At 48.3% G+C, this 26380-nt stretch overlaps 1 protein-coding gene across 1 annotated transcript; it reads left to right on the top strand.

Annotated features, from left to right (window-relative positions):
* Positions 1-277: 277 nt before the first annotated feature.
* Positions 278-26380, top strand: UBE2H (ubiquitin-conjugating enzyme E2H; the record flags this gene model as incomplete). Its single annotated transcript, XM_010014459.1, has 6 exons — positions 278-354; positions 1012-1086; positions 13479-13518; positions 13976-14028; positions 18662-18790; positions 25508-26380. Coding segments are annotated over 6 exons (499 nt in total), but the record flags the coding sequence as incomplete, so codon positions are not given.

Raw genomic sequence — 26380 nt, 5'->3', positions numbered from 1 at the left:
ATGGAAAACACTGAGCAGCTTGGAGGGGAAGGGAGAAATCATCTCAAGATTGCTTAACACAGGGGGAGGGATTCTTCAGCCTTAGAACAGGCTTCTCCTAATGTCATTGTGGTGGTGTGATCACTTAGATGTGTAAAGATGCTTCAACTGCATGTTGTAGCATATTCTGAGGATTTGGGTTGAAACTATTTGGTTTGACAGGCTTCTAGTTACCCATATCTGAGTTAAATGGGTTTTGTTTCCCAGCCTAAATGTTTTCCTTTACTTAATAAATCAGTATTGAGAGCAAGCACGAAGTCACAATCTTAGGAGGACTCAATGAATTTGTTGTGAAGTTTTATGGACCACAAGGAAGTAAGTATATGACCCAGCCCTTCTGTAAAAACAAACTAATGGTGGGGGACACCGAAATGACACATTCTTTTGGAGTGGAAGAAGTGATGAGCAAATCTGAGTGGGGCTGAGAAATCTAAGGGTAGCAGCGTTGGAAGGCTACTCAAGGGCGGGGAGAAACACAACAGCGAGCAGTAGCTCAGATGAACCACCTCCCCTGGAGCTGAGCAGAGCTGGACACTGCCTTTGGACAGCTAAGCCCTCTGCTCTGGCCCTGTTGAGCCTTAGCTTTTCTAGACCTGGCTCGTAAGTTTTGCATCAGTCACCTGAATTTTTGGTGGAGTTTGTAATTAAAATGGCTTTTTTAATGCCAAGCTCCCAAGTCAGGTCTCCAGCGTGCCTCAATATAGTAACATCTCGAAAGGTAAGTAGATGACTCCAAAGTCTCTGGTTTTAAGAAGCTCTTGTGTCTTTGTGCTGAGATCTGCTGCAGTTGCAGTTAAAATCATGGATTTCCTGTCAGGCAGCACAGGAAAAAGGCTTTTACCGTAGGAGGTTTGATGTGAAATCTTACCCCCTGATGGAGCCAAGTATTCATCCAAAACTGTGTTTTGCTTCATGTTGTAGTTCTGTTTCTTCTCTATGAAGTGTCTAACACCTGCATTTCTTTCTTTGCAGCACCATATGAAGGTGGAGTGTGGAAAGTTAGAGTCGACCTTCCTGATAAATACCCTTTCAAATCCCCATCTATAGGTAACTAAGAACCACTTCTCACCAAAATCATGTTGCTGTCTATGCGGGAGAGATCATTGCTTGCAGCATTGTTGCAGGTGAAGTTGCACCAACCCTCAGTGCAAGCAGATCTTTACTTTGAGACTGCAGGATGCTTTATCATAGACTTCCAGATACCACAGGCTGAGGAGAGAGGAAGTTGGGTCTTCTGGCTGAAGGGTTAGGAGCTGGAAATGTGAATTGGTCACACATTTGTGTGTTGATGACCTGAGTCTCTCTGCCATGTGTGGTTTTAATTATAGCTCCATTCATGGGGAAGGTGCAGGATACCACAGTGAGTGGAGGAGCCTGTTTATGTGAAATGACTCTTTCAGTATGGAGAGCAAAGACCACAGTGCATGTTCATGATCTTGGGGTGAACACAGCAAGAGGGCTGTCCAAAAGTGGATGGATGTGAAGCTTCTGTCCTCTTGGACTGGGTGGCACATATGTGGAAGAACATAGAAGCAGGGACTTATCACTAGAAAAATGGCAACTGGCTGGACTGGTCAGGCTTGTTTCACCTCTGAGTTTGAGAAGGAAACCTTCTTTAGCCTGTATCCGTGCTGTGTTTGTCCTTGGTAACGGTGCTCAGATGTCTTCTGGTACCCAACTTTATTCTAATCACTCAAGCTCTAAGTAAAATAGCCAATAGTGCTTGAAAAACTGGAGCAGATGCATGAAGTTCCAACATCTCTATTCTGGCTTATGAAGTAAGTGCTTGGAACACAGTGACATGGCACTTCTCCATCAGAAGGGTGTGCTTGTGGCTCAAGCCACAAGAGGACTGGAAAGAATGGAGAAGACTGCCTAAGGAGAAGTGCTGTGGAAACTTGACTAGATGGGTTGGACGAGATGGGTCTCTTCCAATATCAACATCCTGATTTGGAGTTGATAAGTATTTAGCTGCTTTCTTAAAATAGACTCTTACACTAAGAGTGCTTTCTATTTAAGATCTCTGGTGTGAAAAATAATCTGGCTGGTCCCAAATGTGAACTGTGCCTTTGGGAAAGATCAACACTGGGTTTACACCATCCGTTACCTTTATATTTACTGCTGTAACCTTAACTGAACCACAGAGACATGCACACCCCTGAGTAACAACACAGTGATGCTGCAGCTATGTGAAACCTTTTCTCCTTCCTCTTGAATCAGCTCTGAAACTTGCTATAGACCTCTTAGGTTAGAGACTGTTTGAGATGCACAATGTGTTCTTTGGTGCCAGTCGTTTTCCCCTCCCTGCTGCACATCAGGATACTGTCACGTTGGCAATCTTCAGTGTGGGTTTGGCTACAGACAAACTCTCACCATTTAAACCCAGTTTCTTGTTGCTCATTGTCTTGGTGCTGGTCTGCTCAAGGTCTGTTTTTCTCTCTCCTGATGCTCTGTGTTTATCAGAAATGAGGGTTGCTGCCTTAAAGCAAAACCAAACCTTCTTTCTGGTAGCCTGTGAAGCCAGTGCAGCTGAACATTGGCCAGGCTCTCGTAACTTCATCGTGCTGTTGATTTAGGCCCTGGTTAGCTGTGTGGAAGGTGGTAGCTTTGACCTTTGGGTGTTTTGGCTTGGAGGCTGTTTCGTGCTGGTTGGGAGTAAACTGGGATCAGAGTGAGCCCAGCTGTGCTTTCAGAGCTGACACCACAAGGATGGCCTTTCTCCTTGGGAGCTCTGGGTGGGGTGGGTGTGCAGGGAGTTGTTTTCTGCTTAAATCATCATAGAACCCCAGCCTGGTTTGTGTTGGAAGGACCTTAAAGCTCCTCCAGCTCCAACCCCTGCCCCGGGCAGGGACACCTTCCACTAGAGCAGGTTGCTCCAAGCCCCTGTGTCCAACCTGGCCTTGAACACTGCCAGGGATGGGGCAGCCACAGCTTCTCTGGGCACCCTGTGCCAGCGCCTCAGCACCCTCACAGGGAAGAGCTTCTGCCCAAGAGCTCATCTCAATCTCCCCTCTGGCAGGTTAAAGCCATTCCCCCTTTTCACTACATTGCTCTGTCCCTTCTAATCATAGAATCATAGAGTGGTTTGGGTTGGAAAGGACCTTAAGATCATCTAGTTCTAACCCCCTGCCATGAGCAGGGACACCACACACTAAACTATCTCGCCCAAGGCTCTGTCCAGCCTGGCCTTAAACACCGCCAGGGTTGGAGCATTCACAACTTCCTTGGGCAACCCATTCCAGTGCCTCACCACCCTCACTGTGAAGAACTTCTTCTTAGATCTAACCTAAACTTCCCCTGTTTAAGTTTACAGCCATTACCCCTTGTCCTATCACTACAGTCCCTCATGAAGAGTCCCTCCCCAGCATCCTTGTAGCCCCCTTCAGACACTGAAGCTGCTCTGAGGTCTCCAGCAGCTTCTCTTCTCCAGGCTGAACAGCCCCAACTTTCTCAGCCTGTCTCCATACAGGAGGTGCTTTTGTCTTCCTTTTACTACAGCAGTTTTCTTGCTTATACCCACTGTGTGGCAACTGTTTTAGTCCAGCCTCATCAGACCTGGGGCTTTGCCTTGCTGGGCAAGGGCTGCTGGAAGTGCAGTTCCCTCCCAAGTGAAGCAGTGTGCGGCTGAGGTTTCAGGTTGAATAAACAGTCAGTGCTAGACAAGAGCTGGCTTAGCAAAGCAGGGCTCGGCTCTGCTGGGAGGAGGAAGGAGTGGAAGTGCCAAGGAGAGAGCAAGGACCTGTGGAAGCTTCCAGCCAGCTGCAGGAAGAGGTTTGTTTTGCTTTGTCTGGTTCCCATTTCTGCTGCCCCAGCCTGGCTTATCTGGAGGGCCAGGGCTGAGTGACGTCTCAGCCCCTTCCCCTGGGCCAGCCTGATCTCCACCCCAGTGCTCTGGGAGGCAGGCTCAGTGTGCAGTGCCTGATACCACTGGTTTTGGCACTACAGATAGCTCCAGAGCTGAACTGGGAGCATTCACTAGCTTGTAAATGAGACGTGATCCTCTCCTAGATCTGTCTGTTCAGTGAGCATGAATGTCCTAACCCAACAGTCTGATAAGCTGGAGTTGAGCTCTGGATAACGCAGGGGGGGGAATTAGTAGGGAAGAAACTTGCTGTGGCAATCTCTAATGTGTAAGGAAATGGAAGGATTTGAGAGGTGGTGGAGCCTGTAAATGGGCAGAAGGTCATGTAGAGCACACATGGAGCTTGTTTGCAACCCTTCTCACCACCACATGGCTCCCACTATGGTGATGACATGCAGAGTTCACATTGTACAAGTCACTGGCTTGTATAAAGTATAGAATCCAGCAGTTTCTTTTCCTTTAATAAATTACACTTTCATGCTGAAGCTTAAAGCAGAAGTGCTGTCCTTGCAGCTTTCCTTGTTCCTTTTACTGTAGGCTAACATTTTCTTTCCATCTTAATGCAGTCTTGAACATGGCATGGGCTTTTTGCAGCAAATAACATGATGGCTTGAAGCATATCCATGTGTTCTAGAGAGCTGCTTCTGAGAAATCACTGCTAATAGTTGTCTTTCTAGTCGCTTCAAATTGCTTTTATCCCAACGTAAGTATAAAGTACATGAAAACTTGGTGTTCTCTTTCAAGTGTGACTGAAAACCTGAATAGAAAAGGATTTTAAAGTGGGCTTCAGATTTGTCATCTGACGAGGTGAGGACCTGTTCTTAAACCCTAAATGAGTGGTGGTCTCCTTCACTGTTGAGGGTCTCCAGCAGAAGCCTTCGCTTGGTGTAGCAGCTCTCCTCCTGCCAAATCTTAGCTCCCTTGTCCCATCCATGGCTCCCTTCTCAACTACATGTGGCATTTGCTTCCTGCCCTACTCAGGTTGGTACTTCTTGCTGTAGTCTATTAAATGATGCTGCTCCAGGGCAGCATTCTCCTGGCAATGTGGGTAGATGCCTCCACTTAAAGACCTAAACCAATCCTGGAATCTCTGTGGAAAGAGCAGTTCTGGGAGAGCTTCCAGTGTTTCAGCATGTCCTGCAGTACCTCTCTGGTATTTCTGGCACTGCCTGTGCCTTGCTTGCTCTTTGCTGTGTAATCTGACAGATCCCATATTGGTGCAGGGTGATTTTGTGCCTAACAAAACCTATACAGCTTAGAGGAAAAAGGGCAATGTGCATCCTGGAAGAACACGGATCTAACCAGAGCCAGATGTGGGGCTGTCGTCTTGGCTCTGGGCTCAAGTGCTCCCGTTGAGATGAACTAACTCCACTCATCATCCCTAAATAGCCACATCTTCGGGTTGGAAACAAACCTGAACCAGAGCAGTTTGGTAAAACAAACCCAACTCCTGAAGCCAGGGAACGCTGCTGCTCTTGAGGCTTTTATCAATGTAAAGATCCCTGTGTGCTTATGAGGACCCAAAGCACTCCTCTGCTAGATGTTTGGTTCCATCTCTGCTGTCACCCAGACAATGTGTTTTGAGCTGTTGATGATTTCAGTAACCCTCTTGGCACAGCTCTGCTGCTTTTCCCTTCCCTCTGGGATTGAATATCTTCAGGGGAACTTTCTGCTTAGTCTGTTCCTGCTTTTCCAAAGGGGAGTTATGAAGTACTTCAAGTCCTGTTTTCAGCTCCCAGGTCACGAGAACACTTTGTGTAACTCTTGTATGTTTTTAATCAGTCCATACGCCTGCCAAGAGCTGGAGATTAATGCTCTTTGGTGCCATAAACATGGAAGGAAGCGCAGTGGGAATGTCCTGCCCTGCTCGGATGATAAGAGCAGTAGTAACGTATGAACCTGGGAGCCTGAGCTCTTACCTGGCAGCACTGTGGCATTTATTTTATTGCTCAAATCTGCAGGAATATTAGGCCAGCACTGGCTTCTTAATGATCAAATGTCAAAGCTTGTGTACAATGTGCTCAGAGCCTCCATTTCTCTAATCACTTCTGTATATTTATACACAGTTCTCATTTTCCTTCCATCTCTCGCCCAGTTATGTGCAGATATCTTGCATTTAGATTTCACCTTTCTCAAAGTGTTTTGCTAACAAAATGGTCAGTATATGCACAAAACATATGGAAGTATGTGTGTGGATGTCTGTCACAAGACACTGTGGCAGCCGGTACAGGAATGAAGAGGTGTTTAGCTCCAGCCAGGATTTAACAGATCTCTCCTGGCCTGTGCTTTTGAACTGCAGCTGCTATTTTTACTCCAGCTCCTCTCTGGATTGCCTTACATTCTGCTGCTTAGAATTTCATGAGTCACTTATTGCCTGTGACCATTCTGAGCTTGCTCTTCCCTCCCTGTGTTGCCCCTTATTCTGACCTATAAGTGATGGGAAAATGCTGCTTCTTTCAAAGGTGCTTTGGCTTTGTCTAAGGGGAAAGATGAGACACCTAAAGGTAATTTGTATCCCTGTCTCCACTCCTGTCTGACGCACAACTCTGCACCCTCTGCAGACTCCCTGCTACAGTCAGAGAATGGGAAGACACTGACAAAACGGGGTAGGTGTTTTCAACCTGACTTGGCACAAATTCACTGCCTTCTGCGCCAGGCTCTGAAGCCTGGGTGATGCTGCATCTAAGCAATGAGATGAACTGATAGTGGGCAATTGCTTTGTGCTTAGTTCTGGATGTTTTTCCAGAGATTGCTGCTCTTAGCACCAGTCCGAGCTTGTGGATGCAGCTTTTCTGCTTCCAAGGGCCACTCAGTGATTGACTCTGAGCAGGAGGTCTGGAGTTTCCAGCTTGCCACTGTTTTCCATCCGCTGCAGCCGTAGTTTTCTGTGCTGATCGTTTCCCTCATGAAACTGCCACAGAATTATTTATGGTATTGTTTTGAAAAGCTGCAAGAATTTGAGTGTGGTGGTAGAAACTGTTCTACTCGTGCCGTTCGCAAGCTGATGTTACACAGCACCTCACGCCACTGCCATGCAGCAGATGCCTCTGTGCTGAGCACACAGCGTTGTATTTGACTTCAGAGTCCTGACTCTGAACCCAGAATTAGTGCTCTGATTGGGTTCCCAAGCTCCAACTTCCATCAAGAAAGGAATCTTTGCCTTTTTCAGTGAGAGTTTACTGACCTAAGAGCACTGGATGAGGTGTGTCCCTCCAAGGTGGGCACATCCCACATGTGGGCATGGCCTACAGGAAGGTTGGAGAAGGACTTTGGACAAGGGATGTAGGGACAGGCCAAGGGGAATGGCTTGAACCTGCCAGAGGGGAGATTGAGATGAGCTCTTGGGCAGAAGCTCTTCCCTGTGAGGGTGCTGAGGCGCTGGCACAGGGTGCCCAGAGAAGCTGTGGCTGCCCCATCCCTGGCAGTGTTCAAGGCCAGGTTGGACACAGGGGCTTGGAGCAACCTGCTCTAGTGGAAGGTGTCCCTGCCCTGGCAGGGGTTGGAGCTGGAGGAGCTTTAATGCCTTCTCCAACCCAAACCATCCTGTGATCTATGATCTTGTGCCCCTCAGATGGGGAACAGCCACATGCTAAACCAGCTGCCCCACTCTGCAGAGGGGAGCAGGTACTCGGTCAAAGACTGGGGGCAGAGGTCTTGCTCTTGTGCCCTCTCCCCATCTCCTACCACGGTTTCTCAACCCATGGTGCGTGGCAGGCTCATGATCACAAGAACTTTGTCCCTGAAGTGAGTGCAGTGTGTTTTTAAAAGTAATAATTAAATATATGTTCCCTTGTAGGCTTTTGGGTGTTTGGGGAGGGGGAAGTAATAAACAGCAAGTTTAGACCAGTCTCATCTGGCCATTTGGCAACGCTGCACGAGTACCTGGAAGATCTTTTTCCATTAGGTAGGTTGTGTGGTGGTTTCAAAGAAGCAGAGGAAAAACCCCTGCTCTTGACCTCTCTGTGCTGTACGCAAGCGCTTTGTGTGCTGATCTCTGTACATACAGTTCTGCTCCAAGCTTTGGGTGGTCACCCAAGCCAACTTGATTTGGTGTGGCATTTAAAACACTGCAGCCACCTTCCCACCTCGCCAGCCAGCCAGCCTGACCCATTTCCTGACTGGGCCTTAATTTCCCATTAAAAAGGAAACTTAGAGGCTGGTCGGTCTTGCCACACTGAAAAGTCAGGAGCTGTTGCATACACTTGTCCCATCAGCTGTTTGCTGGCACCATGGTGGCACACAGGTAGGAATGTGCTGTCCCGGTTGTTAAGGTAGAGAAGTGTCTAGCTGGCCTTATTCTGTGAGCCAAGAGAGCTGGCATGTGGGCAAGCAGAGGTGAGTTTGGGATGGATGAGTGGATAGAAACCAGCTCCACACTCCCAAGAGCTGGTGGGACGTCCTCTTGTGTTGATTGTTGGTGTGGGTCGGCCCCACTGAGCGAGAAGAGGCAAAGCTGGGGCGCTGGGATGTGCTGCTTTTCCTCCTTCCCCTGTGCTTCTATGGGGCTGGCAGCACTTGGAAGAGGGGTACTTCAGGAAGAGAAGTGTCTTTTTGGGAACCTCTCACCCTAACCTACCAACTCAGCTGGGTAAGGTGAGCAACAGGCCACTGGAGTGCTGCTTGTTGGATTGCAGCCAGTTCCTGACTTGGAGGACTGAGGAGTGCAGGAGGGTTTCCACTGCTACAGGACAGTGTTGTGCAGCTGGAGCTGTGGAAGGAGCAAGGAGGAAGTCTCCAGCCCAAGAGTCTGATCCCGCTTATCTCCAAGTTCTGAGTCTGTTCTGCCTGAATGGTGCATGAGCAACCTGCTCTGCTGGAAGGTGTCCCGGCCCATGGCAGGAGGGTTGGAACTGGAGGAGCTTAAGGTCCCTTCCAACCCAAACCATTCAGTGGTTCGGGGGGGCTGTACCAAGGTAGGGGGCCCTTTCTAAATCACAGTCCAGCTCTATAGGCATAGCAATAGGGGAGCAATCCGTGTGGAACAACCTCTGGAGGAGCTGTCAGCCTGATGACTACAGGACAGTGAGAGATGCCTCAGGAGTCCTCTGTGTTACCCAGGTATTTGGGCTCTGCCTCTCAGAGGGAAGCTTTCTGGCAAAGCAACCCACGGCAGCAGGTCAGTTCTCAGGTGCCTTCTAGCTTTTTTCTGGGAGCTTTAGTCTGGAGTTGTCCAAGAGCTGGCCCCTCACTACAGGAGAGACATTGAGGTGCTGGATGGGGCCAGAGAAGGGCACCGGAGCTGGAGCAGGGCCTGGAGCACAAGTGTGATGGGGAAGGGCTGAGGGACCTGGGGGGTTTAGTGTGGAGAAGAGAAGGCTCAGGGGGGACCTGATCGCTCTCTGCAACTGCCTGACAGGAGGATGGAGCCAGGAGGGGGCTGGTCTCTGCTCCCAAGGAACAAGGGATGGCACAAGAGGAACCGGCCTCAAGCTGCCCCAGGGCAGGTTTAGCTGGAGCTGAGGAACAATTCCTTGCCCAGAGGGTGCTCAGGCATTGGAACAGGCTGCCCAGGGCAGGGCTGGAGTCACCGTCCCTGCAAGTGTTCCCAGCCCGTGGAGCCGAGGCCTCAGTGCCAGGGGTTAGTGGTGGCCTTGGCAGGGCTGGGAATGGTTGGGCTGGATGAGCTTGAAGGGCTTTTCCAACCTGGTTGATTCCGTGGTTCTAAGGCACTGACACCAGGTTGCAGTTCCTCCCTGTTTCTCTGCTGTGGTTTGCTCACCTGGAGAGTGTTCAGCTATCACCCAGCCACAGGGTCTGATCTTCAGCTGCAGGTCAAGGCCCTGGATGTTCAGCCCCATCCACAGTTGGTGTGTGAGCACGGTAAGAGAACTTAATTTCACGCTGCAACACATACGGCTGCCGGAGCTTTATGCATGTCCCTGTGTTTGCTGCACCAGGAAGATTGACAGCCTTTCAGTGAGCTGCTTTTTAATTTAAAACTACTCTTCAAAGGTTTTTGTCCACCCAAGGACTCATTCCTCCAGGGCTGTTGCTGAAATACCAGCCTGTTTGAAGGTCAGCATCTGCATATTGGTTTCGGCATCTTCCAGGATCAGAACAGATGCGTCCCTCTCTGTTGTGTAACTCCTTTGTGGATGTACAGGGTTTTTTTCTCCTGTTACCACCCCAAGGCTTTTTGTCTATACAGATTTTAGGCAGTCCTGCTTTTTACCTTCAAAACCAACCCTGGAGCTCGGTGTCTGTATGGAAAGGGTGGACTGCAGCCACTCTGCTGCTCAGATTCCTCCCAAGTGTTGGCTTTTCCACAGTTCAGTGTGAGTATTGGTTTTAAATATTAAATTAAGGGTTTACAGCCAGTCCAGCAGAGAGAATCACGACTGCTCAGGCTGTGACCTTGACTCCATGCTCCAGGCCGTGGTGAGAACCCAAAGTCATGAGCCTGTCCCTTGGCACTCCTCATGGAGCGCTCACCTTGAGTCCTGCACAGTGTATTAACTGGGGTGTGCTGTGTTCAAGGCTGGCAGTAAACCTGCTCCAGTGTTTATGCTGGCTTGGGAGTGCTGGTTTTTCTTGCTCCTGGCTTCCTCTTTAAATTGGAGTTTCATTTTTACATGGATGTTTGTGCTGCTTTGGCTTTTGTAGTTGTAAATCTAAATAACAGAGTTGGGATTACTGGAGCGATGTTAGAGCCTTGTTGCTGCAGGAGGCTTTACATTTCAATGGTTTGGGCTTATTTCTAGGTTAGGACAAAGAAAGATATGAAAGGAACAGAGCTGCTTTTGGCCTGGGCAGTTTGTATCTGTAGGAGAATGAGACTGGGAGGACCTTGAAGAGTTGCAAGAAGATGTGACAGCAATTTAAGAAGCGAGGAGTGCAGGGAGAGGATGTTTGTGTTCTTTCTTGAAGAACAATTGTTTCACACTGTTCTTGGTCTTAAGCCTTCCAAATGAAAGAAGGGATTGTTCCTTGCTTGGGTGGATGCAAAGATGACAGAGAAGAATTACAAATCTCTAGCACAGGAGCTGCTTCAACAGACAACATAATCTCATCTCCCTGGGTATCGAGTGCAGCTTAAATGCCAAAGTGTGTGAGTGAAGAGTTGACCAAAACCTTACAGGTGGGTTTGCAGCACAGCTGCAGGTGGTTGTGGTAGAAGATACTGGGAAATAGGAGAAATCATCACAAACCCAGAATGAGAGAAGGCAGAGAGATGCCTGTGTCTGGCTGGGTTAGACACAGACACTCTATGTCCCAGATACCAGAACAGAGTGTGTTTAATTCAGCAGGTCTACACATTACCATCCTATTCTTGTTACTTGGTGTCTTCCCCCATCCTCTCTTCTGTTCTGCTTTATCAGAAGCTTAACTTTTCCTTCCTTTCCACTCCTCCCGCCCCAAGAGACAGCCAGGATTTAGAATCAGGATCAGTGCTCGCTGCAGCTCTCCAGTGCCAGCATAATGGATCCATGACCTGATTTAAACTTGTGAGAGCTGCCATAATGTAAATATTTGATGGAACTTCCTTTTTTAAGCCTGCTTCAGTGTTTCAAGCTAAATCATGGCAAGGTAAAAGGACACTTGTTAGCATGGGTTTGTTTATGCAGGTTTTGGTGGTTCCTTTAGAGATTGCTCTGGCTTCGGGCAGCGTTTCAGCCCTGTGTTGTATTTATGCAAAATCCAAGCAGTACAAGTAAACATGAAATGATATTTGTGTCATAATACGTGGAAAGAAAGGGAGTTAAATCCATATGTCAGCTCTTACCCCAGATGGGAACCATGCTGTTCCTCAAATCACGACTGCGGCTTGTTTGGGCAGAGCTGGTGCATCAGTGCTATTGCTGTGTCTCGGCTGGAGTGGCTGGATAAAGGTGGGGAAGGAAGGGGGTTTCCTGAATGATACACAGGGATGTGTTTCTTCTGGAGAGAAGATGTTTGTGTGGTTTTGAGTCTGGAAGGAGCTATTGAAATGGATTGAGGCCATATCCCAGACCTAAATTTCTCACCCATTTGTATAAACATGAACCTTTGTCAGAAGAATTCATTGCTGTTGGCTTAAGCAGATTACTCCTTATTGCAGGAAGGTGCAGTTCCTACATGGACAGTATCTGTAGGGCTCTACAGGCTGCAGGGTGGCACAACAGGGGGATGAGGTTTTATTTTTAAGTTCTGGAAAAAGGCAATGCTAGGATCTGGAAGCAGCTTAACCTGGTGCTGATCCAGGGCTGCCGCAGCCCTTCTGGGCAGAGCCCAAATGATTTGGCCAAGCCAACCAAAGTGTAGGAATACTCAATCCATTTGGCAGTGAAATAACTGGAAAAGCCAGTTTTCCATCTCTGCTTCGTGTCAGTTCTGCACTGGGGATGTGTCCTGTACCCAGATATTTGGGATCCTCCTACTGAAAGGAAAGGGAAGAGTTTGGAAGTCAGGTTCTGCAACACTGAACTTTGCTTGTGGGGAGGATGTGCTTCTATACAGGCCTTGGTGCCAAGTGTGGTGTGTTATAACTCCTTTAATATCTTTGGTTTATAAGCTCTATTTGTGGGAGAAGAGGGGAGTAGTTTTGGGGTTCCGTACTTGAACTTGAGGTTTAAGTAGGCAGCTGGAAGACACAGTTTACCTCCAGCTGCTGCTGTCAGATACAGTCCTTCAAGTGTGAGGCATCTTCTGCCCAGATGTTGTACATCTTGAAACCCCAGGATTTAGTTATCAGTGTAATTTGCAAGTCAGAACAGAGAAAGCACTGTCAAATCTACACACCTGAAATGTGGACAAAGACATGGTGAGCAATCTTGTTCTAGACCTTGCATCTGAGCTGGTTTCTAGAGACCAGAGGTACCAACTGATGAATTCATTGTTGTATTGATGCAAAACTTGAAGTGTTAGTTTTCTGCTGCTGGGGCTGGTCTCTGCTCCCAAGGAACAAGGGATGGGACCAGAGGAACCGGCCTCAAGCTGCCCCAGGGCAGGTTTAGCTGGAGCTGAGGAACAATTCCTTGCCCAGAGGGTGCTCAGGCATTGGAACAGGCTGCCCAGGGCAGGGCTGGAGTCACCGTCCCTGCAAGTGTTCCCAGCCCGTGGAGCCGAGGCCTCAGTGCCAGGGGTTAGTGGTGGCCTTGGCAGGGCTGGGAATGGTTGGGCTGGATGAGCTTAAAGGTCTTTTCCAACCTGGTTGATTCATTGATTCTATGATTAATGTTGCAGCTTCAAGTTCATAGAAAGTCTTTGTTGGGAGACATTAAAAAGCCTTTCATCTTAAAGCAAATACTAAGCTTCAGTTTTGTGTTTAGTGTTTATTCATAAGATCCTTACAGCTTTAAGAACACTTCCTTGGATGTGGCTGCTCCATTGTTCTGATGGGCAGCTCTTCTCAAGATAATACTGAACCACAAAACCTTTGTGGTGCTGCTGCAGTGGAAGCAGAGGCTTGCGCTGAATTTCAAGGGGATGGATAAGGCCCCTGGGGTCAGAATGTGCCTGTGTATTTTAAAGGTTACCTCGCTATATATAGCTAAGGCTGAGCTCTCTTTGAAACCAGTCAGATGGGTCCTTGTTCAGTGAATTCCAGGCTTCTCTTGTACAAAAAATAAAGGAAAAATCTTTGTTTTCTTCTTTGCAGGATTCATGAATAAAATTTTCCATCCCAACATTGACGAAGCGTAAGTAAATCCCCAGTGTGTGCATTTCCTGAGGAGTTACCTAATTGTAACTCTGTGTTGGCTTCGCAGTATTAATGCTGATGAGTTGAATGATGCTTTCATCAATCTTAAGGGTCCAGCATGAGGGATTTGATAGATGTAGGTGTTGTCACAGGTTGACTTTCAGGGGTGGGTCAGGCTGTGGGTAACACTAGAGAGCTGCATGCTGCAGATTCTCTTGCAGACATGGTCTTTGTATTGCAACGTGCTTCGCTTGCAGAAAACTCAAGGTTGTAGTCCCCCTCCTCCTTGGCATCATGTATATAAAGGCTGCCCCTCCTCTTAACCACGAGACAGGAGTAAATCACAGCTTACCTGAAACACTGGCACAGGGGAATGGAGGGGGTAGATGCTATTAGAACCCCAGAGTATTTTTGAGTGTGACTGTGTTTAATTCCATCCTTTCTGTATGTTTCAGGTCAGGAACTGTATGTCTAGATGTAATCAATCAAACTTGGACAGCTCTCTACGGTGAGTTGGTATTCCCCTGAAAGCTCCTCACATGGACATCCCTGTTTGGTATGGTAACATAACACAGCTTGCTGGAGACAGGTGAACTTAGGCCAAGTTGTTGGTTGGGTTTTGGAGGGGTTTTTTACTCAGGTTTTAGACAGGTTACTTCTGTAACCTGTTTGTATCCCAGAAAGGTGAAGATATTCCATAAACCTCACAAAGGATCACTCAGTCCATTACTTGGCATTGTCTGGCAGCTGCACAACAGCACCTCACCATGATTCAGCATTGAAAGAGTGACTGCATCTCAAGTAAACCTAGTTCCAGCTCTCCCATCCATGTTTTGTAAATGCATTCGAGCTGGTAGTCTTTGTGCACAGGGCTATGATCCCACTTGTGCAGAAGCTGGCATCAGAAACCATTCCTGTTTGTGGTGGCAGCATCACTTCATTGCAGGCTGGGACGTGGGATTGCATCTCGTGACTGCACTGCTTGCTGCAGGATGTTTTGGGTTTCCTGTTAGGTTGTTCCTGGCTATAACTCTCCTTTTTAGAGGCATAAAAAGATCAGTTGGTAGCTGAAGACCCATTAAAATAGCATTTAGGGCAAGCTGAATTGGTTCAAGGGAGTACAGCTGGGTATGTAGCCTAGGTTGGCTTCATTTAAATGTGAACTTCTTCAGATGTTCCAATTATGCTTTGTGGAAGAGTATCCTGGGAATGTGCACATCCAATCCTTCCCCTTTGTCCATGAAAAGCTGATGTTACCTGTGTAAGTTGAAGCTTTGAAGCAGTTGCTAGAGAGACAAGCTACTTCACCTTCCTCGCCAGCACAGTTTGTAAGGGAATACCAGCCTTGGTGAATCCTGGGTGGGAAATTGCTAATGCAACTTGTTGAACTTTACTCCTCATCTGAACGCCTGAAGTCCTCATGTGGCAGATGCAAGGCACACACTTCACATGGGTTTGCTGTGAGAGACCAGCTTAGCTGTAACCCTGGTGGTGGTGTTCATGGAGGAAGAGGATGCCCTTGTGTCCTGGGAGGATCCGAGGCCAGTGTTAGCAAACCAAGCCCTCTGCTGGGGATGAAACTGCATGAATCCAGCTCAGTGCAGCGAGTGCTGCTGTTCCACAGCCTTAAATGCCACCTGCAGATCATGGGGATGGCTGGACAAAAGAAAATCTCTCCAGTATAACCAGTGTGGTGCTGGTTTTGTGCTCAGTTGGATTCTGCTTTGGTTCTATGCAGGGATAACCTCCCTGTGCTGCAGCACGCACTCACAGAAGGCCTCAGTGGGGTTTCTGCACTATTGCCAAACAGTTCCATAGGAAGGCTTCCTGTGAGAGGTTTCCTAATGAGTGCTGCTGTATTTTTGTCATCATTGCTCATAAAGGTAGAAGAAAACAGCTTGATATTCAGTGTGCTTGTGCTGTATCCATACCAGCAAGCCTCCAAAACCCTCCTGCGTTTCTCCTTGTGATAGATGTTAGGCAACTTGAAGGTACAGGGAACTTCCCAAAGCAGCTGGTGAAACATGGCATTAGAAAGTGCATCACTTGACAGTCTCCTCATTGCAAACTTCCCTTGCCTTGCTGCAGGGAGGACACTGGGGTGACTGCATTCCCTCTGCCCCTGCTCTTGGAAGTCATCGACACTAGGGTACCTGTATCACCTCTTCTCTTCCAGGGCATGAGGATGTGGCCCATTTCTGAACATGAAATGAAAATCATAGCATGGTTTGGGTTGGAAGGGCCCTTCAAAGCTCATCTAGTCCCATGTCCTGCAGTGAGCAGGGACATCTTCAACTAGATCAGATTGCTCAGAGCCCCATCCAGCCTGGCCTGGAATGTCTTCAGGGATGGTGCATCCACCACCTCCCTGGGCAACCTGTGCCAGTGATTTACCACCTTCACTGGAAAGAACTTTCTCCTCACATAAAAAGTACCTCTCAGCACAGCTCTGTTTTGGAGTGTCACCCCTTCAAACCAGAACACTCCTGGGTCAGAGGATATGGGTCAGACAATTCAAGGAGCAACTAAGACAGAAAAGATCCAGAATAGTCACTAGCAAATTCATGAGGACCTCATGGTTAGATCTCTTCTCCTTCCCTAAGGAAGTCCTTAGTGCTATGGCTGGGCTTCGACATGTGTTCAGCTCGTTCCTGCTAAACCAATGCTGCTTTTTAGGGATTGAAAAGAAGGAGAATTATGAGGTCTCATGAAATCCCTGCAGTGTGTCTTGTGAGCTGTGGTGTCCTTCCAGGGCTCTGCTTGCTCAGCCTCTATGAGACTGTAGTTGTCTAATGGCCACAAAGAGGTACTTGATTTAAGCCTGTGCAGAGGCTTGTCCCAAAGCAGGTGCTTTCACAGACTAAAGTCAACTTCTTGCTGACAGTGTCTGAACTCTGTCCTAGGAGGTTTAACTGGTTTACCAAGGGCAAGCCATTGCCACAGCAGCAAATACTTCCAGAGTATACTCCCTGCTTTTTTGAGCCCCCTTTTTGCATTAGGATCCTTCTTTCAGTTGCTGTTATGCTTCGTTGTAGAATGTGTGCTCTAAAGTGCTTCATCACTGTCCTCAGCCAATATTGGAAGGGGCAACAGCTTCTGTGCAGCAGAGATTTCAGGGTAAAAGCACCTGATTTGTTAGTGGTGTTCCTGTAGAGCAGAGACCAGCTGATCTCTCTCCATAGCAATTAGTGTCATTACTTCTTGGAATTGGGTGATGCACGCTTCTGAGCACATAAAGCCACGGCCTTTCCTCCTGCTCAGCAGGGCTGATGCTGAGTGGGTGACTGAAGCAGTCATAGCACAGTGTCTGTACACCCTGGATGTGTTGATGGAGGAGGGTGGAACTCACAAAACATCAAGTCTCCTTTGAGCCTCCTGAGTGAAGAGATCTAATAAGCACACCCTTTGGTAGATCTCCAGAGGTGGTATCATGGGACAATGGCACAGATCTACCTGGACATACAGTACAGCTCTTCTGAGGCTCTTTCTTTGCTGGTGAGGGAGCTAGAGCCTGGTTTTCTATGGCTGCAGCCCAGAGCTGCACTGACTGCACAGGGAGGGCTCTTGGAGATCTCTCCCCCCTAACTGCCCACCCATTTGTGATGGCTCCTTCAGAATGTTAATGGCTCTGAGGTCCCTGCCCACCATCAGATCTGCTTGAATGTAGCAGCTCCAGGAGGCTCAGGATTGTCTGGGCTCGGGAATAGTCACAGCTTGTTCCTGTCAGAGGCAGGTTGAGGTGGCTCAGCTGCTTACGTGGTGGATCCTGGGCAGTGCTGGGCTTCCTTTCTGACAGCTCCACTCAGATCCATGCTAGATGGGACTGGTGATGCTCATCCAAAGCAGGGTTTCTCTGCCACCATGAAAGACCCTTTTTAATTAGAGAGGAAAGGAGGAATCCTGATAAAAGATGTGTAGAATGTTGATGAAACCCATCAGAAACGCCCACAAAACAAAAGCTGCTCTGTCTCCATCAGCAGTTCTCCTGAGGCTAAAGGGAAACCTGGCCCACAGCCCTGCACTGGGAGTTTAATCTCAGCTCTGAGTGGGTGCCTGTGGTCCTCCTGAAGGCCCCAAGGAGGAATGATGATGCAGGGCTTCTTTCTGAACACCTCCACCCCTGAAGTGTGGTGCTTCTTGTCTTAAGGATGTGGGAAGAGGGTTTCATGTATCCACAATTACTCATCAGCACCAGAAGTATGTTTCCTGCTGTGGATTATTTAGTGACTGGTGCCAACTGGCACCAAGGTGCTAATGTGAGCTCTTCACATTCTGAGAATTGTTTTGAGTTGGAGAAGGGACTTGTTGGTTGCTCTTTCATTAGCACAATTATCCCAAACACTCTGGAAGATGCTTTGTGTTCAAGGTACATCAATTTAGTCATCAATACATCAGTGGTGCAGAAGACTTTTAAAGACTTAATAGAAAGAAGCAGAAGAATTCAGTGAGGGATGAAGCACAGCATTGTTTGGTTTAACTTTTTCCCCTTTTTAAAGCCAGAGCTGAACTTCAGTGGGAAACAAGACACAATTGTGCCCTTCCATTTCTTTGCTTAACCCACAGATATCTATATAGACCTCAGAGCAGCTTCCAGTGTCTGAAGGGGGCTACAAAGATGCTGGAGAGGGACCTTCATCAGGGACGGTAGCGATAGGACAAGGGGTGATGGGTTCAGACTGAAACAGGGGAAGTTCAGGTTGGAGATAAGGCAGAAGCTGTTCCCTGTGAGGGTGCTGAGGCGCTGGCACAGGGTGCCCAGAGAAGCTGTGGCTGCCCCATCCCTGGCAGTGTTCAAGGCCACGTTGGACACAGGGGCTTGGAGCAACCTGCTCTAGTGGAAGGTGTCCCTGCTCGTGGCAGGGGTTGGAACTGGGTGATACAAGCTCCTTCCCAACCCAAACCATTCTATGATTCTGTATTCCATTGCTGGGATGTTGATTAATGTGTGCAGTTAGCTGAGGAGCTGCAGCATTCCTCCAGCAGCAGCTCTCCTACCAAGCATGTGTGTGCTTTCCACATCCATTTCCTTTACTCTAACTTGTGCCCAGGCTTTCAGTGCGTTTGCAGCTTCGTGCTGCTGTGTCAGTGCAGGCTGATAGATCAGGCTGACTCTGGGGCTGTGTCTGTGTCTTTGCTTGCAGATCTCACCAATATATTTGAATCGTTCCTGCCCCAGCTGCTGGCCTATCCCAACCCTATAGATCCTCTAAATGGTGATGCTGCAGCCATGTACCTCCACCGACCAGAAGAGTACAAACAGAAAATTAAAGGTAAGGGCATAAATGACACATGATGGTGTGGATGGTGTTGCTGTGATTCCACCCTGGGGGAGTGAGGGCTGCCTTTGCTGCCTGTTTGTGTGTCACTGCCTCTTCCTTCCCACTGCAGGGCCCTCATCAGTTTGAAGTTGGGGTAGTCTGAAGTAAGGGGTGGATGAATCACTGCAGTGTGTGGAGCAGGGGTTTAAATCATAGCAAACCCTAAGCAGGGAAGGCTGAGAGCAAACTGGGTTAGGATTCCACATGATTTTGGGACATTGGAGAAACAACTTGGAAGAAAAGATATGTGACTGAAGAAGGGACAAGGAAAAGGGCTGAACTTAAATGGGAGCATCCAGTTGCACAATTACTGGATAGAAAGTGGCATGGAAAGTGATTTGAGAGCTGCAATCAAGGAATTGGTGGTGCTGTTGCATAAAGCACTTTCATACTGTGACAGAGCAGGAGTTTTAGGTAAATGCCAAGTAATCCTTCCTTGCTACTTCCTAGTGCAGCCGAGGCTCACCAGTGCTGTGCCCAGTTCAGGGGCTGCCATTGAAGCAAGCTGCAGACCAGTAAAGTCTGTAGAGTGTAACAAGGGTAACAATTAGAGAAGGGTTCATTGAGACCTCAGAGCAGCTTCCAGTGTCTGAAGGGGGCCACAAAGATGCCGGAGAGGGACCTTCATCAGGGACTGGAGTGACAAGACAAGGGGTGATGGGTTCAGACTGAAACAGGGGTAATTTAGGTTGGATATAAGGTAGAAGCTCTTCCCGGTGAGGGTGCTGAGGCGCTGGCACAGGGTGCCCAGAGAAGCTGTGGCTGCCCCATCCCTGGCAGTGTTCAAGGCCAGGTTGGACACAGGGGCTTGGAGCAACCTGCTCTAGTGGAAGGTGTCCCTGCCCGGGGCAGGGGTTGGAGCTGGAGGAGCTTTAAGGTCCCTTCCAACCCAGACCATGCTATGAAAGGCAGACAGTCTTGAAGATGTGTCCTAAGAAGAGGCAGGGAAAGAACTGGAGGAGTCTAATTCAGGGAACCAACTTGGGTTAGGAGCTTTGATGTGTCAAAGCTTCTTCCTTCAGAGAGGAAGGGAATGATTTATCCTGTGATAGTGTGAGCAGGATGTGGTCACAGGCATTTAACTGAGGTGGGGGAGCCCAGGCTAAACATTAACAGTGACTGGTGAGGGTAGGTGAGTGCTGGCAGAGCCAGTGAGGGTGCTGGTGTGTCTGCTTCTGGAAGGGTTGGAAGGACATGTTAGACAGGGCCAGGAAATGGAGCCAGTACCTCCTGGGGCCTGGGAAGGCTCCAGTAAGGACTCTCAAGTACTTTGGATAAGGCTGGTGGTAGAAGGACTGTCCTAGCAAACTGGTAAATGAGAAGCAAATTGAATTAGTCTTGCAAATGTAAGAAATAAGCTAAAAAATGAGAATTGTGCTTCAAATTTGTGCTTTCCCTAGAATCAGGTGCAGGGCATCATTTCTCACAGGCTGAGAGAGCTGGGCTGGGGCAGCTGGAGAAGAGAAGGCTCCTGAAGGGGACACCTTAGAGCAGCTCCAGTGCCTAAAGGGGCTCCAGGAGACCTGGAGAGGGGCTTTGGACAAGGGATGGAGGGACAGGCCAAGGGGAATGGCTTGAACCTGCCAGAGGGGAGGCTGAGATGAGCTCTTGGGCAGAAGCTCTTCCCTGTGAGGGTGCTGAGGCGCTGGCACAGGGTGCCCAGAGAAGCTGTGGCTGCCCCATCCCTGGCAGTGTTCAAGGCCAGGTTGGACACAGGGGCTTGGAGCAACCTGCTCTAGTGGAAGGTGTCCCTGCCCGGGGCAGGGGTTGGGGCTGGAGGAGCTTTAAGGTCCCTTTAACCAAAACCATTCCATGATTCCTTTTTGTGACAGCCTGTGGTGAAGCCATTGACTTCATTTCTCCCCCGATCCAGTGAACACAATCAGCATTTCATGTAGTGGTGGGAAATTCACAGCCTTTGGCCCACATTTGGCCTTCCACTAAGGTTTTAAGAGGCCATGGCTGCCTGATTTTTGTTTCTGTTACTCAGTAACCATAAGGCTTGTTTGCCCACGGGAGCCCTGCCAGATAGGTTTGTAGTTCAACAAGTACAGCCTCCATGAGCCTCACAATCTCATAGTCTTCCTGGTGTGAGGTGGGATAGCAGCTTTCCTACCAGCATTGTGTTTGGAGAGCTCAGGTGTCCCAGGAAGAAGTGGCATTTGGTGATGGAGTCCTTCCATCAGCTCTGCCACGTCACTCCAGAGTGGTTAAACCCGGAGTCACTCTGTTCTGATGCACAATGACTCTTCAGCAGCAGCAATTTGTTTGTGGGTGGAACTCCAAATGAGGCCAAGCAAAGCTGTGATTTAAAGGCTGAGTTATTCAGCCCACTTTGCTTGACTCCTCTGACAGCTGCATGACAGGAGCATGAAAACTACCCTGCAGATCTGGCCTGCTCGGTGTCCTGAAGTCCACTGCTGCTTGTTCCATATGTAGAAGCTTCCAGGCAGAAGGGTTTGTCACATATAATCCCTGGGGCCAACACAAGGGACGCTTTGGGTGTCCTCTTCTGTTTTAATGAAACAGGGATAAAAGAAGACACAGCCGAAAAAAAGCAGATCAACTCATGCTAGCAAGAGCAGGAGCTTGGGGGCAGATCTGAGGACATCCCTCAGGGAGGCTAAATGGGACAGTCTGCTCCATCCTTTCCCTCCTGACAGCCAGGTATAGGCTCTGAAGATGATCTGGAAGGATCTTTAAGTGCTTGCAACATGTCTTGTGTTCCATATACCCCAGAGTCCTGCCTCTCCTGTCTCTTCCCAAGCTTGCGTGCCAAGGAGAAGATGGAGCTCAACACTGTCATCCCTCATCTTGTAGCATGTATAAAAATAGCCTTGGACATGCTAAAATTGATGCAATGGGTTGTAGCAGCTTCTCTGCTCAGGGAAACTCAGTAGTGCAAATACATAATTTATTGCTGCTTTTCTTCATTTTTTAGTTATGAGCACATAAAGCAGTTGTCTGACATGGTGGTAGTGAAGACATGGGTAAAAGCTTAGAGATGTGGCCCAAGATTTGTAGATCTTGTGATTCTTGTTGGTGTGAGACACAAACAAGTGAGGATTTATCATGAAACCTGTAAATGTCCATTAATACTCCCAATACAAACTGTGATTCTTAGCATGAGAGCCTTCAGGTAGATGTGAACTTCATGGACACAGACCTGAATGCTCCCTTAACATCTCCCTGACAGTCCTTGATGGGATGACTTGCCTGATCTCTAGTAGAGCACCAGAAGGTGGGCTTCAGCTACACAAAACCAGCTCAATATTCATGTTGAGCTGTTGGGAATTGGTGTTTAACTCTTTGGTGTGTGCTGCTTTTCTTCCTCTTTGGTAGATCTAATGTGAAAACTTCTCTTGGAAGGGTGGTGGTGGCAGCTGAAGGGTGCTGAGGGGCAGGCTGGGTGTTTGCAGGGAGCACAGGACATCTTTGGGAGCAGTCCTCCCATCCCACGTGTCAGCTCTGGAGTTCCATGGAGTCCTTTGAAACACCAGCATGGCTCACAGACATGGACCAGCCACGGGGCATGACCACAGCTTGTCCTTGTTGCTCCAGGATTTTAAAACAACTGAATCCAAGTGGTGTTTCCCTGGTAGGAATGTTTCTATCAAGGCTTTCCCTTCTTAAACCGTCCTCCACAGAAGCATGTTCATCAGTATGTAGATGTTTTGGTTTTCTCAGAATCCTGGAATGGTTTGGGTTGGAAAGGACCTTAAGATCATCCAATTCCAACCACATAATAATCTTCCCTGAATAAGCAGAAGATCCAAGTTCAACCCAATATTCAGCACAGAAGCTGCCTGGAAGTTTGACATATTCCAGATTAAACGTTCTAAAAAACCCAGCCCAAGAGTTCAGTAGCTTTCCTGGGTAGAAGGTGGCATTTTAAGCTTGAAGTGCTTCAAGTTGTGTTTAGCTTAGGCTCAAGCAGGCCTTTTTCAGCAGAGATGGTGGCTCCCATGGCCAGACGTCCAGTGGCCCAGAGAGCACTTGAAGCAGTCAGTGAAGAAGCTTCTCCTGCCCAAGGTCATGGCTGCTGTGTCTTGGGGCTCCCACTAAGGGGTTATCTTTGTCATCCAAGGACATCCAAAGTCATACAGCAAAGGCACTTGGGTTCCCTTTGCTGGACTGTACAAGGAATAACAACTTCTCTGGGTAACCAACCCTTTTCCAGAGGGACATTACTGGATAACTGTGGGAAGGGAGGAGCCTCTACAAGGATATGTCATGTCAGCATCCCATCTCCTTAGCTCAGCTCGTCACCTATTGCCAACCCACCTTCCCATGTAAATTCCCTGAGGACACGCTGTGTTTTTGGGTCCCTCCTTCAGTTAGCCCCTCTCATCTTTAAACCACTGGGTCTGTCACAGCAGTTCCTCTCACTTTGCAGTATCCAGCTCTTGGCAGATGGTCCCTGCCCCACACTCTGCAACTCCTGTTCTCCAGTATAGGCAGATGTGATCAGGCAGGTCCTAGGCTTCGTGGTGACATGGGCAGCACCTTTCAAGAAGAGGGTTCTCAGTGGCCAGGACCTGAGGATGGAGCACAGAGGTGCTTTTCTGTTTGATACCACATGCAGCCTGAGGGCAATCCAAGACCTTGAGCATTCCATGCTTCCCAGTGTTTACATAGCTGCCTTCAGTGCTTTATCAGTTCTTCACAAGTTCTTGTAAACCAGATTTGAGCAGCTGCTTCTGTGGTCAGAGTGAGCAGGTCAATCATGTAGATTAAACACTCTGACCAAAGCCAAGTGCGTCAGCAGATGGAGGAGCTGAAGCTCAGAAGCACCTTCCAGCTTTTCCAGAGTGGAGCAGGTCTGCCAAGGCCACCAGCTGCTGCATCCTGGGAACTCCTCCATGAAGTGCTGCCTTTGGGTTGCTCTGGCCATGCCATGCTCCTGGAGCTGGATTAACACGTTTGGGCTCTGAGTCCTTACATCAGCTCCAGAAATGTGGGAAAACCCCACAGTGATGCAGGCCTCTTGCACAGTATTTTCCCTCCCATTAGGCTGAAGGATGGAAGTGCAGAGGGAAGGAGGGACAGCTTTAGGCTCTGCAAAGTGCAGTCTTTAAAAGCTGTGTTGTAGCACTTGGTTATCTGGCATTAGGTGTGTTCTCCTGCAGCTTTATCAGTGCATCTACCTGCTGAAACAGTATGGGATGAAAAGCAGTGATCTGTGCTCCTGGAGGAGAGATGATCCTTGTGGACCTCATTCCCTAGGAGGAATTAAAGCACATAGAGTTGGGATGGCTGCTGGGCTGGGACTGGGATGTGACATTCATATTTCCACACAGGGCCTCACCTTTGAGCACAGAGGGATGGTGGTATTCCCTCTTCGTTCAGTTTCATCCTGCTGTTTGGAGGAGGCTTTGCTGTCTTTTAGAACCTTCATACACAAAATTCCCCGTTTCCTCCCCAAAGAGGACCTGTGGTTTGAGGGATGTATTGTCTTCATACTTGTCCATGCTATGAAGCCCCTTTCTCAGTGTGAGGTGGGAAAGAGGAGATAAAGAGGAAGACTTGACCTTGAGGCTGAGCACGCTTCCTTAAGCCCAGTTTTGTGCCAGGTTTTCACCCTTGCTCCATTCTGCAGGCCTGCATGTGTGTAAGGAACAGGCTTTCTCTGCTCAAGGTGGGATCACCAACACCTCCTTGATCTTAGAGGGGACACTGGGAGCTTCCTGCAGCCGCAAAGGAAGGAGAGGGATCGCCAGACTCAGTCTGACCTGACCCACTTTGTGGTGCCTCTTTGTTCTGTCCCTCTGCACAGAGATGACCACACAAGCCACAGTTGGCAGCAGTTACTTTACCTGCCTGCAGGAATCCCAGTAAACCAGTTTTCCTGCTTGTTGTACAGCTTCCTGCTTGCTCCTGGCTGGAGTTCAAGGTGTTGATGTGGGTGCCCAGAGCCAGTGTGGTTTAGCCCCTGCTGTGAGACACGGTTTCCATCGGTGACCTGCAGTGAGGTGGCCCCGGTTCCCTGCGGGTCCTTCTCAGCTAATCCTGTGGTTGCTGTCTGATGTGAAGCAGTTGCAAGAGTTGGGCTTTGAAAACAGAGCCTGAGGCAGAACCATGTTTATACTGGGGCTAAACAAATGCAGCTCTTCCTGCAGTAGACATCTTCTCTGCTTTCTCTGTCCATCCTTCTTTACACACGAAGAGTTTAGCCTGGAACCTTTGTCTGGCTCTCAGCTTGGCTTCAGTGCTGGTTGCTCTGCCCTATCAGTTTAAACCCTCAGATGCTCATTTCTCAAAGTCAGGCTCTGTAGCTACACCTTGCTGGTTTTAGGCTTGTTCTCTAGGTCCCCATGTAGCTCCTGTTTTGGCAGTAAATCAAATCCTGTCCTGTTAAGTGAGATAACACCATCCCTGGGAGGACTTTGGTTGTGTCTAGCTACAACTATACGTGATGAGCTTTGGGATCATACTTGTTTTCAAGGGTCTTGCAGGTCTCTAAGGTCTCCATCAGCTGTTTTCACATGTTGTTGGACAGTGGTCTGAGAAATACGGGAATCTATGACCTATCTTTGGTCTGGCGAATATGGGAGTCTATGACCTATCAACCACGATGTGCCCCCAACCCAGCTGTTAGTCATAGTTCACTCATCCTCTGACTGTTGAATATATGCTGCTGATGTGTCTTTTCTCTTCTGTCACACACAGAATACATTCAGAAATATGCAACAGAAGAAGCACTAAAAGAACAGGAAGAAGGCACCGGGGACAGCTCATCTGAGAGCTCCATGTCCGACTTCTCGGAAGATGAGGCTCAGGATATGGAGTTGTAGTAGAAGAGGCAACCTGCTTTTCAGAGAGACTCTTAATTTCCTAACCATGAGAAGCAGACTATAATATTCATATTTAAACAAAGCAATTTTTTTTATTACTAAACAAGGTTTTTATGAATAATAGCATTGAGATATATATATCACCCTTTAGATCTTGATTTTCTTGGTCATTTCTCGAACCCGAGGTGCATAGCATATTCCCACATTCCATTTTGGTAGCAATATGCAGCCCGAATGCATGCATTCAAATTCCATTTGGCCAAGTCAACTTGTGTGCTACTGAACTGTCAGCTAAAACAGCTGCCCTGGTAGGTAGGGAGTTAGTCAAAAGAGATGTTTGCTTTCTTTATCAAAGGTTTCCAAAGACACCACCTTGGATGCTAACGTGGAACAGCGTTTTCTCAAAGCCTAAAGTCTGGGGGATGATATACTTAAGCGTGTAGATCAGACAGTGGAATAAAAAGGTGCTCCTTCAGGTCAACCTTGCTGATCCTACTTCACATGGAGTCACATTAAAAACCCAGTAAGAGATAATACAACTGCATGGAGCTATTTGAGAGCATTGAAGCTTAAACTAAGTTGACTTGGATTTGAAGGCTGTTTTTCCTATGTGGACTCCTGCCTGCCCTTCTGAACTGTAGGGACTGACAACCACTGGTCTATTTGCTTTTTTGGGACTATTGAAAGCCTTTCATCTGGATGTTACTCACTTTCTTGGTGTTGGATTACCAGCTGTTCCCTTCGTGGG

Source organism: Nestor notabilis, unplaced genomic scaffold (assembly GCF_000696875.1).
Source record: "Nestor notabilis isolate BGI_N333 unplaced genomic scaffold, ASM69687v1 scaffold26165, whole genome shotgun sequence".
Classification (NCBI taxonomy): Eukaryota; Metazoa; Chordata; class Aves; order Psittaciformes; family Psittacidae; genus Nestor; species Nestor notabilis.
The sequence above is the reverse complement of the archived record's forward strand: the minus strand, read 5'-3'. Positions and strand labels throughout refer to the sequence as shown.